The sequence below is a fragment of the Pan paniscus genome, chromosome 20 (genome assembly GCF_029289425.2).
Source record: "Pan paniscus chromosome 20, NHGRI_mPanPan1-v2.0_pri, whole genome shotgun sequence".
NCBI classification, from domain to species: Eukaryota; Metazoa; Chordata; class Mammalia; order Primates; family Hominidae; genus Pan; species Pan paniscus.
Genome location: NC_073269.2, coordinates 56,010,285 through 56,021,724, shown reverse-complemented (window position 1 = coordinate 56,021,724; position 11,440 = coordinate 56,010,285). Strand labels below are relative to the sequence as shown.

The following is an 11,440-nucleotide window of genomic DNA, read 5'->3' as shown; positions in this document are numbered from 1 at the left end:
ACGCCACTGCACTCCAGCCTGGGCGACAGAGCAAGACTCTGTCTCAAAAAATATACACACATGTTAAGTCATCTAGTACCATCCCTAAGGCGCTATTCCAGTGGTTACAGATGTCATGGGCAGCATTCCTTCCTGTCACCTGGGGCTAAAGACACGGGCCCAATGCTCTTCCTCCACCCTCCAGCCTCGCTCTATGGACTGGAATGGTCCTAAGCACTCAGATCTCCTGGGCTGTGGGGAGTGGAGTGTACCCCTTTGGCCTCCTGCTGCCTGTTCCATCTCAGTCTGTGGGCCACACTTGGGAGATTCATGGCCCAGGTTCCAAAAGTCTCCTGAAGTCATTATCATGAGTCATTATTTCCTTGGACCGGCCAGGTGCGGTGGCTCACACCTGTAATCCCAGCACTTTGGGAGGCCAAGGCTGGCGGAACACCTGAGGTCAGGAGTTCGAGACCAGCATCGCCAACATGGAGAAATCCCATCTCTACCAAAAATACAAACATGAGCTGGTGGCTAGTTAAGTGGCGGGCGCCTGTAATCCCAGCTACTCGGGAGGCTGTGGCAGGAGAATCGCTTGAACCCGAGAGGTGGAGGTTGCAGTGAGCCGAGATCATGCCATTGCACTCCAGCCTAGGCAACAAAAGCGAAACTCCGTCTCAAATAAATAAAATTTCCTTGCACCATCTTGGGCTCTGGAGGACAAGAGTTGTGTCTAAGTAGAAACCATGGGTGTGTGTGGTGGGAGCAGTAAACCAGAGGAAGACCCCACAACCCAGCTACTTCTCTCTGAAAGCTGTCACCTACAGCAGGGACCTTTTTCTGCAGTTCATAGGCCTTGACTCATATTGTCCCCTCTGCCGGAAGGGAGGCCTTGAGTCCCCTTAGGAGGTAGGAAGCAGTTTGCATTTTACCTACATTTGTGCGTTCAGCATCCATTTTTAGAGCTGATCCTGATCTGGTGCTGGAGGTACCAAAAAATGCCCACAAGGTCGTTGGCAGGGGCCACACAATCATGATGAGAAAATTTGAGCATGTATTTCCAAAGTGTACATGTATATTTTTCCTATTATTTTGCATATTATTTCCTATTTTGTATATTAACCATTAGCAAAGCTTAATTGCTTTCTTATAGTTATGTTTTTAAAATAAATTCCAGCTTTGGGAGGCCGAGGCGGGTGGATCACCTGAGGTCAGGAGTTTGAGACCAGCCTGGCCAACATGGTGAAACCCCGTATCTTCTAAAAATACAAAAATTAGGGGCTGGGCACGGTGGCTCATGCCTGTAATCCCAGCCCTTTGGGAGGCCAAGGTGGGCGGATCACGAGGTTAGGAGATCGAGACCATCCTGGCTAACACGGTGAAACCCCGTCTCTACTAAAAATATAAAAAAATTAGCCGGGTGTGGTGGCGGGCGCCTGTAGTCCCAGCTACTCGGGAGACTGAAGCAGGAGAATGGCATGAACCCGGGAGGCGGAGCTTACAGTGAGCAGAGATCAAGCCACTGCACTCCAGCCTGGGCAAAAGAGTGACTCCGTCTCAAATAAGTAAATAAATAATACAAAAATTAGCCCGGCGTGGTGGTAGGTGCCTGTAATCCCAGGTACTCAGGAGAATCACTTGAACCTGGGAGGCGGAGGTTGCAGTGAGCCGAGATCGCGCCACTGCACTCCAGCCTGGGCAACAAAGTTAGACTTCATCTCAAAAAAAAAAATTTTAAGTTCTGCATTTTCTTCCCATACCCCAAAGGATCTTGAGCACCCCACTCTGAATAACACAAGTGATTCCATTAAATCAGGAGGCTCTGTGCCCCAAAGCCATGTGAGAAATGGTCCCAACAGGCCTCCTGGGGGAGTCTAGGAGGGACCCTGAGATCACAGCAGCATCAGCAACCGACTGGGTGCCACCGCGGGTGATGGCTCCATCGTAATTTCAGTTTCCCTTTCCAGGAAGAAAATACACAGATGTGCTTCCTTCCCAGTCCTGACAAATGGCCTTTCCTTAAGTTCCTCATTAATTCATATGAAGACAACACATTTGGTGACTAAATTTGGAATCAGAGGCTTTTAAAGGTGAATCTCAGCTCTTACTGCTTTGCTTTCCCCTGTTTAGGGATAAGAGTGGCAAATGGGGGCTGGGTGTGGTGGCTCATGCCTGTAATCCCGACATTTTGGGGAGGCCAAGGGGAGTAGATTACTTGGGGTCTGGAGTTTGAGACCAGCCTGGGCAACATGGCGAAACCTCGTCTCTACAAAAATACAAAAATTAGCCTGGCGTAGTGGCTCCTGCCTGTAGTTTCAGATACTTGGAGGCTGAGGTGGGAGGATCACATGAACCTGGGAGGCAGACATTGCAGTGAGCCGAGATCGTACCACTGCACTCCAGCCTGGGTAACAAAAGTGAGACCCTGTCTCAAAAAAAAAAAAAAAAAAAAAAAAAAACCCAGCACATATAATAGTATAATATGTAGTCAAACCATGAGGGAATGATGACTTTTTATTCATTTTAGTAAAAACTAATCATCAATACAATTTATTTTTTAGTAATGAGTGGCTTGCAAAGCAAAACCCGAAACTCCTGAAAATGTAAATCAGCTCTTATGACCTGGTATGACTCAGCTTCAGCACACCACTGCTCCCAAGTTTTCAGTAAACCCCAAAAATGTCAGGGTGCTTTAAAAATCTGCCCCTCAGACTCAGGGCAGCGGCTCTCCACAGAACCTCCCAGGGAGCAAAGCCCTCATGCTCGGAAGCGAGGTCTGCTTCTTGCGCAGCAGCCAGCCCCCCAGCCAGGTTTCAGTGACCCCGGCTGTTCCCCTGCCTGTCCCACAGGACCACACCCTTGGCTTCTGCACACCAGGGCCCTGGTGACTTCAAACACAGTGACCCACATGGGCGCCCTTGTCCCATCTCCCCTCCAGACCCCATCAGGTTGAACCCTCTCAGATGCCAAAGGTTTCCCGAGGCAAGAAGCAGACGGGTGCGCTGCCGTGATGGGGACTAGCCTGGTGCCCTGGGGTCACCTCAGATACCCTAGTTCCCTTGAATCCACAGAACTGATAGTGACACTTACTGACCAAGACAATGTCACTCAAATGCAATATGGACTGTGATTTGCATCTTGACAAACCAACCGTTTTTTGTTTTGTTGTTTTTTTTTTTTCAGAGAGTCCTGCTCTGTTGCTCAGGCTGGCGTGCAGTGGTGTGATCTCGGCTCACTGCAATCTCTGCCTCCCGGGTTCAAGCGATTCTCCTGCCTCAGCCTCCTGAGTAGCTGGGACTACAGGCGTGCACCACCACACCCAGCTAATTTTCGTATTTTTAGTAGAGACAGGGTTTTACCATGTTGGCCAGGATGGTCTTGATCTCCTGACCTTGTGATCCACCTGTCTCGGCCTCCCAGAGTGCTGGGATTACAGGCATGAGCCACCACACCTGGCCTTTTTTTTTTTTGAGATGGAGTCCCGCTCTGTCGCCTAGGCTGGAGTGGCATGATCTCAACTCATAGCGACCGCTGCCTCCCAGTTTCAAGTGATTCTCCTGCCTCAGCCTCCTGAGTAGCTGGGATTACAGAGGTGCCCGCCACCACGCCTGGCTAATTTTTGTATTTTTAGTAGAGATGGGGTTTCACCATGTTGCCCAGGCTGGTCTTGAGCTCCTGACCTCAGGTGATCCACTCACCTCGGCCTCCCAAAGTACTGTGATTGCAGGTGTCAGCCACCATGCCCGACCTAAACTGTTTTTTTGTTTTGTTTTGTTTTGTTTTTCAGTGATGAGCTATTCCAGGAAACGTGAACATTGATTTAATAATATTAAGAAATGGCTGCCATCTGGAGCTTGCAGTGAGCCGAGATCGTGCCACTGCACTCCAGCCTGGGCAACTGAGCGAGACTCCATCTCAAAAAAAAAAAAAAAAAAAAAAGAAATGGCTGCCATCTTAAAATATGATAATGATATTGTAGTTTTTAAAAAGCAAAACATGGTCAGGTGCAGTGGCTCAGCCTTGTAATCCCAGCACTTTGGGAGGCCAAGATGGGAGGGATCACCTGAAGTCAGGAGTTCGAGACCAGCCCAGCCAACATGGTGAAACCCTGTCTCTACTAAAAATACAAAAATTAGCTGGGCGTGGTGGCCTGTACCTGTAATCGCAGCTCCTCGGGAGGTTGAGGCAGGAGAACCACTTGAACCCAGGAGGTGGAGGTTGCAGTGAGCTGAGATTGTGCCACTGCACTCCGGCCTGGGTGACAGAACGTGACTCAGTCCCAAAAAATCAGAAGACAATATGGTGCCTGGGACTTGCTCTAAAAGAAATCCAGTGAGGGGGCGGGGAGGGTGTGAGTGAGACAAGGGCTGTGTGAAGCCATGAATTCACCTGGGTTCATCCCCTGCTCACTCTGGTTTTAGATGTTTGAAAGTTTCCATAATAAAACACTTCTGAGAAAGGGGGACCTGCCTTTCACAGCCTCCCAGCTGCTCTGACCCCAATATCAGGAACTTGGCATCTCTGATCTAACAAGGACAAAGCCACCATCATTCACCTTGATTCCGCACATGCCCAACGATGACTTCTGTCCTGGGCTAACCATAAAGGCCATGGGTGCTGAGAGAGCCCCCCAGAGGCAGCCATGCAGTGAGTGCCCCCACCAGGGGCCCTGGGATGTTCTGGAAACAGGAAGGAGGGTTCCATGGGAAGGGGGACCCTGTCCTGGGGTCAGGCCAAAGATTGGGGGACTCACTAATTCTGTCCTCCGATCCCTGAGTCCCTTCCCCAATCTGGGCCTGGACCCCCTGACTCCCACCCAGGTCCCAGGTCATCCCCTGGGCAGGCCCTGCCCACCCAAGCCTTGGTGAAAGTTTTGTGTTTGTTTTGTTTTGTTTTGTTTTTGAGACAGAGTCTCGCTCTGTAGCCCAGGCTGGAGTGCAATGGTGCGGTCTCGGCTCACCGCAACCTCTGCCTCCCAGGCTCGAGCGATTCTCCTGCCTCAGGATCCTGAGTAGCTAGGATTACAGATGCCCGCCACCACGCCTGGCTAATTTTTTTGTATTTTTAGTAGAGACAGGGTTTCACCATGTTGGCCAGGCTGGTCTCGAACTCCTGATCTCGTGATCTGCCCGCCCACCTCGGCCTCCCAAAGTGCTATGATGACAGGAGTGAGCCACCGCGTCTGGCCAATGAAACTTTTAATACTGACCACTTAGGGTCTTTGGACAGACTCAGAGAAGAGAATGCGTATATATGTAAGGCAGGGGCCCGGTCCCCAGCACATCTGTGCAGCCCTCATCAGCATCAGCTGCCCTGATGGGCCACGAGGCCCCCAGTGGGGCCAGAGCCAGGTGTCTGGCTGCTGTATAGACATGACCTAAACCTCATCGAAACCATCATTGTGGTTCTAGAAGTCAACCAAATAAGGTAGGATTTGCCCCACCAAAGACCATTATCTGGGAGGATTAACCTTATTTTCCAGAAACTCCATCAAAAAACCAGAATACCCCCAAACCAGCTGAAGTCAACAGATACTTGACTGGGCCTTTCCTCCCCTCCGCTCCCTCCACCTGCCCCTCACCTCCCTCCTGTCTCCCACTCACCTATCCAAACTGCTTTTCCCTAATTCCACCCTCATCCCTAAACCTAATTTAACCTGAACACCAATCTCCTTAGTATTATCAGAAATGATTCTGGAGGCTGGGCATGGTGGCTCACACTTGTAATCCCAGCACTTTGGGAGGCCCAGGTGGGCGGATCACCTGAGGTCAGGACTTCGAGACCAGCCTGTCCAACATGGAGAAACCCCGTCTCTACTAAAAATATAAAAATTAGCTGAGCGTGATGGTGCGCGCACCTGTAATCCCAGCTACTGGGGAGGCTGAGGCAGGAGAATCACTTGAACCCAGGAGGCAGAGGCCGCAGTGAACTGAGATCACACCACTGTACTCCAGCCTGGGCGACAGAGCATTCTGGAAAGGCATCAATCCTGAACCAGCTGACTTGCGCCCTCTGCTCTTCACTGGGGGCACCTGGCCTGTCTGATGTATTGCTTCAAACTAACATTAATTGGGATTTTTTTTTCTTTAATTACAAAAGTAATACATGCTGAATGAAGATGATGTGAAATGCACAAAAAAGCTCAAAGGGGCCGGGCATAGTGGCTCATGCTTGTAATCCCAGCACTCTGGGAGGCCAAGGCAGGTAGATCACCTGAGCCCAGGAGTTTGAGACCAGGCTGCGCAACATAGCAAGGCCCCATCGCTACGAAAAAGTACAAAAATTTAGCTGTGCATGGTGGTGTGCACCTGTGGTCCCAGCTACTCGAGAGACTGAGGCTGGAGGATCGCTTAAGCCCAGGAGTTCAAGACCAGCCTGGGCAGCATAACAAAATCCCATCTCTACAAAAAGCACAGAAATTAGCCAGGTGTGGCCGGGCGAGGTGGCTCACGCCTGTAATCCCAGCACTTTGGGAGGCCGAGGCGGGCAGATCACAAAGTCAGGAGATTGAGACCATCCTGGCTAACACGGTGAAATCCCATCTCTACTAAAAATACAAAAATTAGCCGGACGTGGTGGCAGGCGCCTGTAGTCCCAGCTACTCTGGAAGCTGAGGCAGGAGAATGGCGTGAACCCAGGAGGTGGAGCTTGCAGTGAGCCTAGATAGCACCACTACACTCCAGCCTGGGTGACAGAGTGAGACTCCGTCTCAATTAAAAAAACAAAAAACAAAAAAAAAACAGGTGTGGTAGTGCACTCCTGTAGTCCCAGCTACTAGGGAGGCTGAGGTGGGAGGATTGCTTGAGCCCGGGAGGTTGAGGCTGCAGTGAGCCGAGATTGTGCCACTGTGCTCTAGCCTGAGTGACAGAGCGAGACCCCATCTCCCAAAACAACAACCACCACCACCCAGAAGTCCCCCAAGGTGAGCTGCACATATGCCTGGGGCCAGAGGAGTTTTGTGCAACAACCCTCTGTGATAAGGACAAGGGGATTGGTGCAGGGCCCCACCCACTCTGGGGACCCAAAAACTCCTGGGACATGCCCTGGGAGCCAGTTGGCTGTGGGCCTCCACCCCTTTCCATGGTTGTTTCCACTGTTTTGCGGCTGTAGGACTGAACAAGCTACTGGGCAGGGGCCGGGGACCTGGGGCCCACCCGACCTGGTGAGGAATGCCAGCACTGCCATTCCCCACTGTGGGACCCAGGCCGAGGCACAGGCGAATAAGGCCCCAATCCCGCCGCGTTCATACTTGACATGTCACTGTGAATGAAACTCTGAGACCTAGGCCAAGCCTTTTCCCCTCTCTGTGCCCCAGGGTCCTCCTGTCCCACCCTCTCGCCATCTCCAAGCCTCAGTTTCCTCAACTATCAAATGCAGGCATTGTTGTTGGTTTTTTGTTTGTTTGTTTGTTTTTGAGACGGAGTCTCACTCTGTCCCCCAGGCTGGAGTGCAGCGGTGCAATCTCGGCTCACTGCAACCTCTGCCTCCCGGGTTCAAGCGATTCTCCTGCCTCAGCGTCTCGAGTAGTTGGGATTACAGGTGTGCACCACCACGCCTGGCTAATTTTTTATATTTTTGGTAGAGACAGGGTTTCATCATTTTGGCCAGGCTGGTCTTGAACTCCTGACCTCAAGTGATCCGCCCACCTCAGCCTCACAAAGTGCTGGGATTACAGGCGTAAGCCACTGTGCCTGGCCTCAAATGCAGGCATTGTGAGGGTTACGATGGGTGCAAAGCCCTGAGCACCAGGCGGCCTCCAAGGCAGGTGATCGCCATGGGAACATTTTTGTCACTATTTTTTTCTTTTTTTTTCTTTTTTAGAGAAAGGGTTTCGCCATCTTGGCCAGGCTGGTCTCAAGCCCCTGGGCTCAAGCAATCCTCCCACCTCGGCCTCCCAAAGTGCTAGGATTACAGCAGTGAGCCTCCGCACACGGCCCTCATTACTATTTTTTATTTTTATTTTTTATTTTTTGAGATGGAGTCTGGCTCTGTCACCCAGGCTAGAGTGCAGTGGCACGATCTCAGCTCACTGCAACCTCCACCTCTTGGGTTCAAGCAATTCTCCTGTCCCAGCCTCCTGAGTAGTTGGGACTACAGGCGTATGCCACCACGCCCGGCTAATTTTTATATTTTTAGTAGAGGTGAGGTTCTGCCATGTTGGCCAGGCTGGTCTTGAACTCCTGACATCAGGTGATCCGCCTGCCTCGACCTCCCAAAGTGCTGGGATTACAGGCGTGAGCCACCCCTGGCCCTCGTCACTATTTTTGCTGACCCAAGCTCTTTCGGTCCCTGAACTGTCCAGCTCTTTGATCATTTCCCTTTGCCACGGCCTCCCGCCCCTGCATCACATGCCTTGTTACTCACATTCACCCCCCAGCCCCTCCTGGCCATAACCGCATCCCTCTTTGATTTACTGCGGGAGTTTCCCATCTTCCTTCTTGGTAATGCCCCCCAACCCCCACCCGACCCTTGCTGCAGAGAATCTGCCTCCCTCTGGTTTTTCTCCTCACGGACCCCCTGGCTCCTTCTCCCCCACCCCAAGGAAAGTCCCTGCTATTGTTTCTCCGCCCCCACCCACTCCAAGGTGCCGCCCCACTCCCTGCCCTGAGCACTGAGATGGTTCTTAAAGCAGGGATGGGTGAAGCCTGGGCGCTTCCCTCTGCCGGGTGGTCACTCACAGAACCCCTGACTGCCCCTGCGGCCACAGCAGCTGGCATTTCCAAAGGAGCAGCTTCCAGTACTACCCCAGGTTCCGGCCACAGAACTTAACCTGGATTCACTCACTTGATCCTAAAACACTGTGACGTCCCCATTTGACAGCTGTAGACGAGAGCCACAGAGGGGAGGGCGGGCTCAGAGCCCACGTCCTGACCCCGGGACCACGGCTGCCAGCCCCACTGCTACACCCATTTGACGGAGGGGGAGACTGAGGCTCTGGGTGGCAAATGGAGAGGGAAGTGGAACCATGGGGGGCCCTGCAGGACATGGCGACACCTGACGGAGAGGGACTTGGAGGGGAAAGTTGGCCTGGCCCAGGGACCTGTAGCCCCTCTGTCCCCGTGGGAATCAAGGAGGCGGAGAGAGTGCAGGGGAGGATAGAAACAAGTGGCCTGGTGATCAGGGACGGGCGCAAGCCGAAGGGGATTCCCCGTTGTTGGCACGGTTACCTGAGCATCTATTTCTGGCCTCCAAACCACCCCAGAACTATCTGGGGCAAAAGGAAGTGAATAGACTGATATTAACTTCCTCCAACCCCCTTTCTCCAACCTCAACTAGACTCTGAGCATTGGACCAGAGCAGCTCCAGGAAACCAGTTTCATTTCCCTCGGCCAGTTTCCCAAAAGGAGGGGTGGGCGGGGCTCTGCCAGTTTAAGGGGAGAGAAAGGGCCACAGCAGAGACAGTGGAGGGCGGTGGAGAGGACCGCGCTGTCCTGCTGTCACCAAGAGCTGGAGGTAGTGACATGGCCAGTGGTGGGGGGACAGAGAGACAGGACCCACAGAAATAGGGACTGAGAAGCAGTCAGGAGCCGGGGAGATGAGGAAGAGGGAAAAGAGGCCGGGTGCGAGGGCTCATGCCTGGAATCCCAGCACTTTGGGAGGCCGAGGTGGGTGGATCACCTAAGGTCAGGAGTTCGAGACCAGCCTGGCCAACATGGCGAAACCCCGTCTCTACTAAAAATACAAAAATTAGCCAGGTTTGGTTATGGGTGTCTGTAATCCCAGTTACTTGGGAGGCTGAAGTGGGAGGATTGCTTGAACCTGGGAGGCAGAGGTTGCAGTGAGCCAAGATCTTACCACTGCACTCCAGCCTGGATGGCAGAGAAAGACTGTTAAAAAGAAAGAAAGAAAGAAAGGAAAGAAAGAGGGAAAAGAAGAGAAAGAGACAGGAACCCGAGAGAGCTGTGGCAGAGGTGGAGACCGGTGAGGAGGGAGGCAGGGACGGTCCAGGGGACTCTGAAGGAATGGGGTTAGGGGACACAGGTCCAGAGAGGAGGACAGTGACTGGGGGAGGGCCGGCTCGAGCAGCTGGGCAGCCCATGGGAGACAGAGTCAGGCTACAGCGGTCACAGGCCTCAGTCACAACAGCCCTCCCTTCTCCTCCACCCCAGACACCATCTCCCACCGAGAGTTATGGCCCCATTGGGTGAGTAAGCAGGGGAGGGGGCTCTGGAACAAGTGAGTAGAACCCCTCTCCCCCAACCTGCCACGACCCCGTTGACCCTGTCCTCCTCCTCCCAGCCCTGCGCCTCCTCGTCCTTGTCCCCATCCTCCTCAGCCTGGTGGCCTCCCGGGACTGGAAGGCTGAACGCAGCCAAGACCCCTTCGAGAAATGCATGCAGGATCCTGACTATGAGCAGCTGCTCAAGGTGGTGACCTGGGGGCTCAATCGGACCCTGAAGCCCCAGAGGGTGATTGTGGTTGGCGCTGGTGTGGCCGGGCTGGTGGCCGCCAAGGTGCTCAGCGATGCTGGACACAAGGTGGGAAGCACTGCTTGCAGTCTACCTAGAGTCCCTCCTGCTGCAGGCTGGAGTCCCTGGGCACAGGGACACGGCCGCGTTCCTCCTTGAGGGGGTGGAGGTGGGGATGTGGAGGGAGAGGCTATCTTTCCCCGTAGTCTGGGGGTGAGGCCCAAGCCCCCTGCTGTCACATGTCTCCACTGAGAGGCCCCAGACTTTCCTGTCCCACGTTTTTCATCCCAGAGGGAAGTCTCACTGGCTCAAAGCTCCTCTGTCCTGGGGTGGGGTGCCTGTTGGTGGAGAGGGAAACTCTACCAAGGGGATGTGTGCCCTGAGGTCTAACCACTGACCTACTCACTGAAATCCGAGAATGAGAATGGGCCAGCCCAGGGGCTTCTACGCATATGGGTCATCTCCGAACTCCCCGAGCTGGGAAGCCCCTTTGCAGTCTAGCTGGCAGCCTTCCTCCTGCAGTCTGGAACTGCTCACTCAGTTCTGTTCCCCCACCTCCCATACAGAAGGGGACCCTCTCCTAGTCTGGGTCTGGGCCACTGTGGGGATGGAAGAAGGCAGGGGGCTGGCACGGGGTGGTAGAGGGCAGGGGATGGTCAGTGGGTGGAGCTGAAGGGCCCTCCTCGCCCCACGGACTCCCTCAGGTCACCATCCTGGAGGCAGATAACAGGATCGGGGGCCGCATCTTCACCTACCGGGACCAGAACACGGGCTGGATTGGGGAGCTGGGAGCCATGCGCATGCCCAGCTCTCACAGGTGACCTGGCAACCCACCCACCTGTGTGCCTAGACTCAACTAGCCCCCCAGCTCCATGCCCACACTAGAGTAGGCCCGAACTTCCACTCTGACTCCCAAACCCAGCCTCCAACCCCATCCTTCGCCTAATCCTCACCTCAGTCTTGCCTCCAGCACCAGCCCTGGGCCTCTGGCAACGCTCGGGCCACCTGGTCCAACCAGACCTCCAGCTGGCCCTGCCTGGTGCAAAAGCCAG

The 11,440-nt window shown here is 53.6% G+C and overlaps 1 protein-coding gene across 6 annotated transcripts in view; it reads left to right on the top strand.

The window, feature by feature from the left end:
• Positions 1-11,440, top strand: part of IL4I1 (interleukin 4 induced 1) — a 39,813-nt gene that overhangs the window by 22,404 nt on the left and 5,969 nt on the right. The window contains exons 2-5 of one of the 6 annotated variants that reach the window (XM_063600520.1): positions 1,947-2,069; positions 4,459-4,626; positions 10,256-10,457; positions 11,093-11,205. In XM_063600520.1, the coding sequence (XP_063456590.1) occupies positions 4,622-4,626; positions 10,256-10,457; positions 11,093-11,205 (320 nt within the window). In that variant the 5' untranslated portion in view covers positions 1,947-2,069; positions 4,459-4,621. Of the gene's footprint in view, positions 1-1,946; positions 2,070-4,400; positions 4,627-8,682; positions 9,433-9,475; positions 10,124-10,218; positions 10,458-11,092; positions 11,206-11,440 lie in introns of those variants that run through there. The other 5 variants (XM_063600519.1, XM_055103358.3, XM_003814347.5 and 2 more) reach the window with 5 other exon arrangements.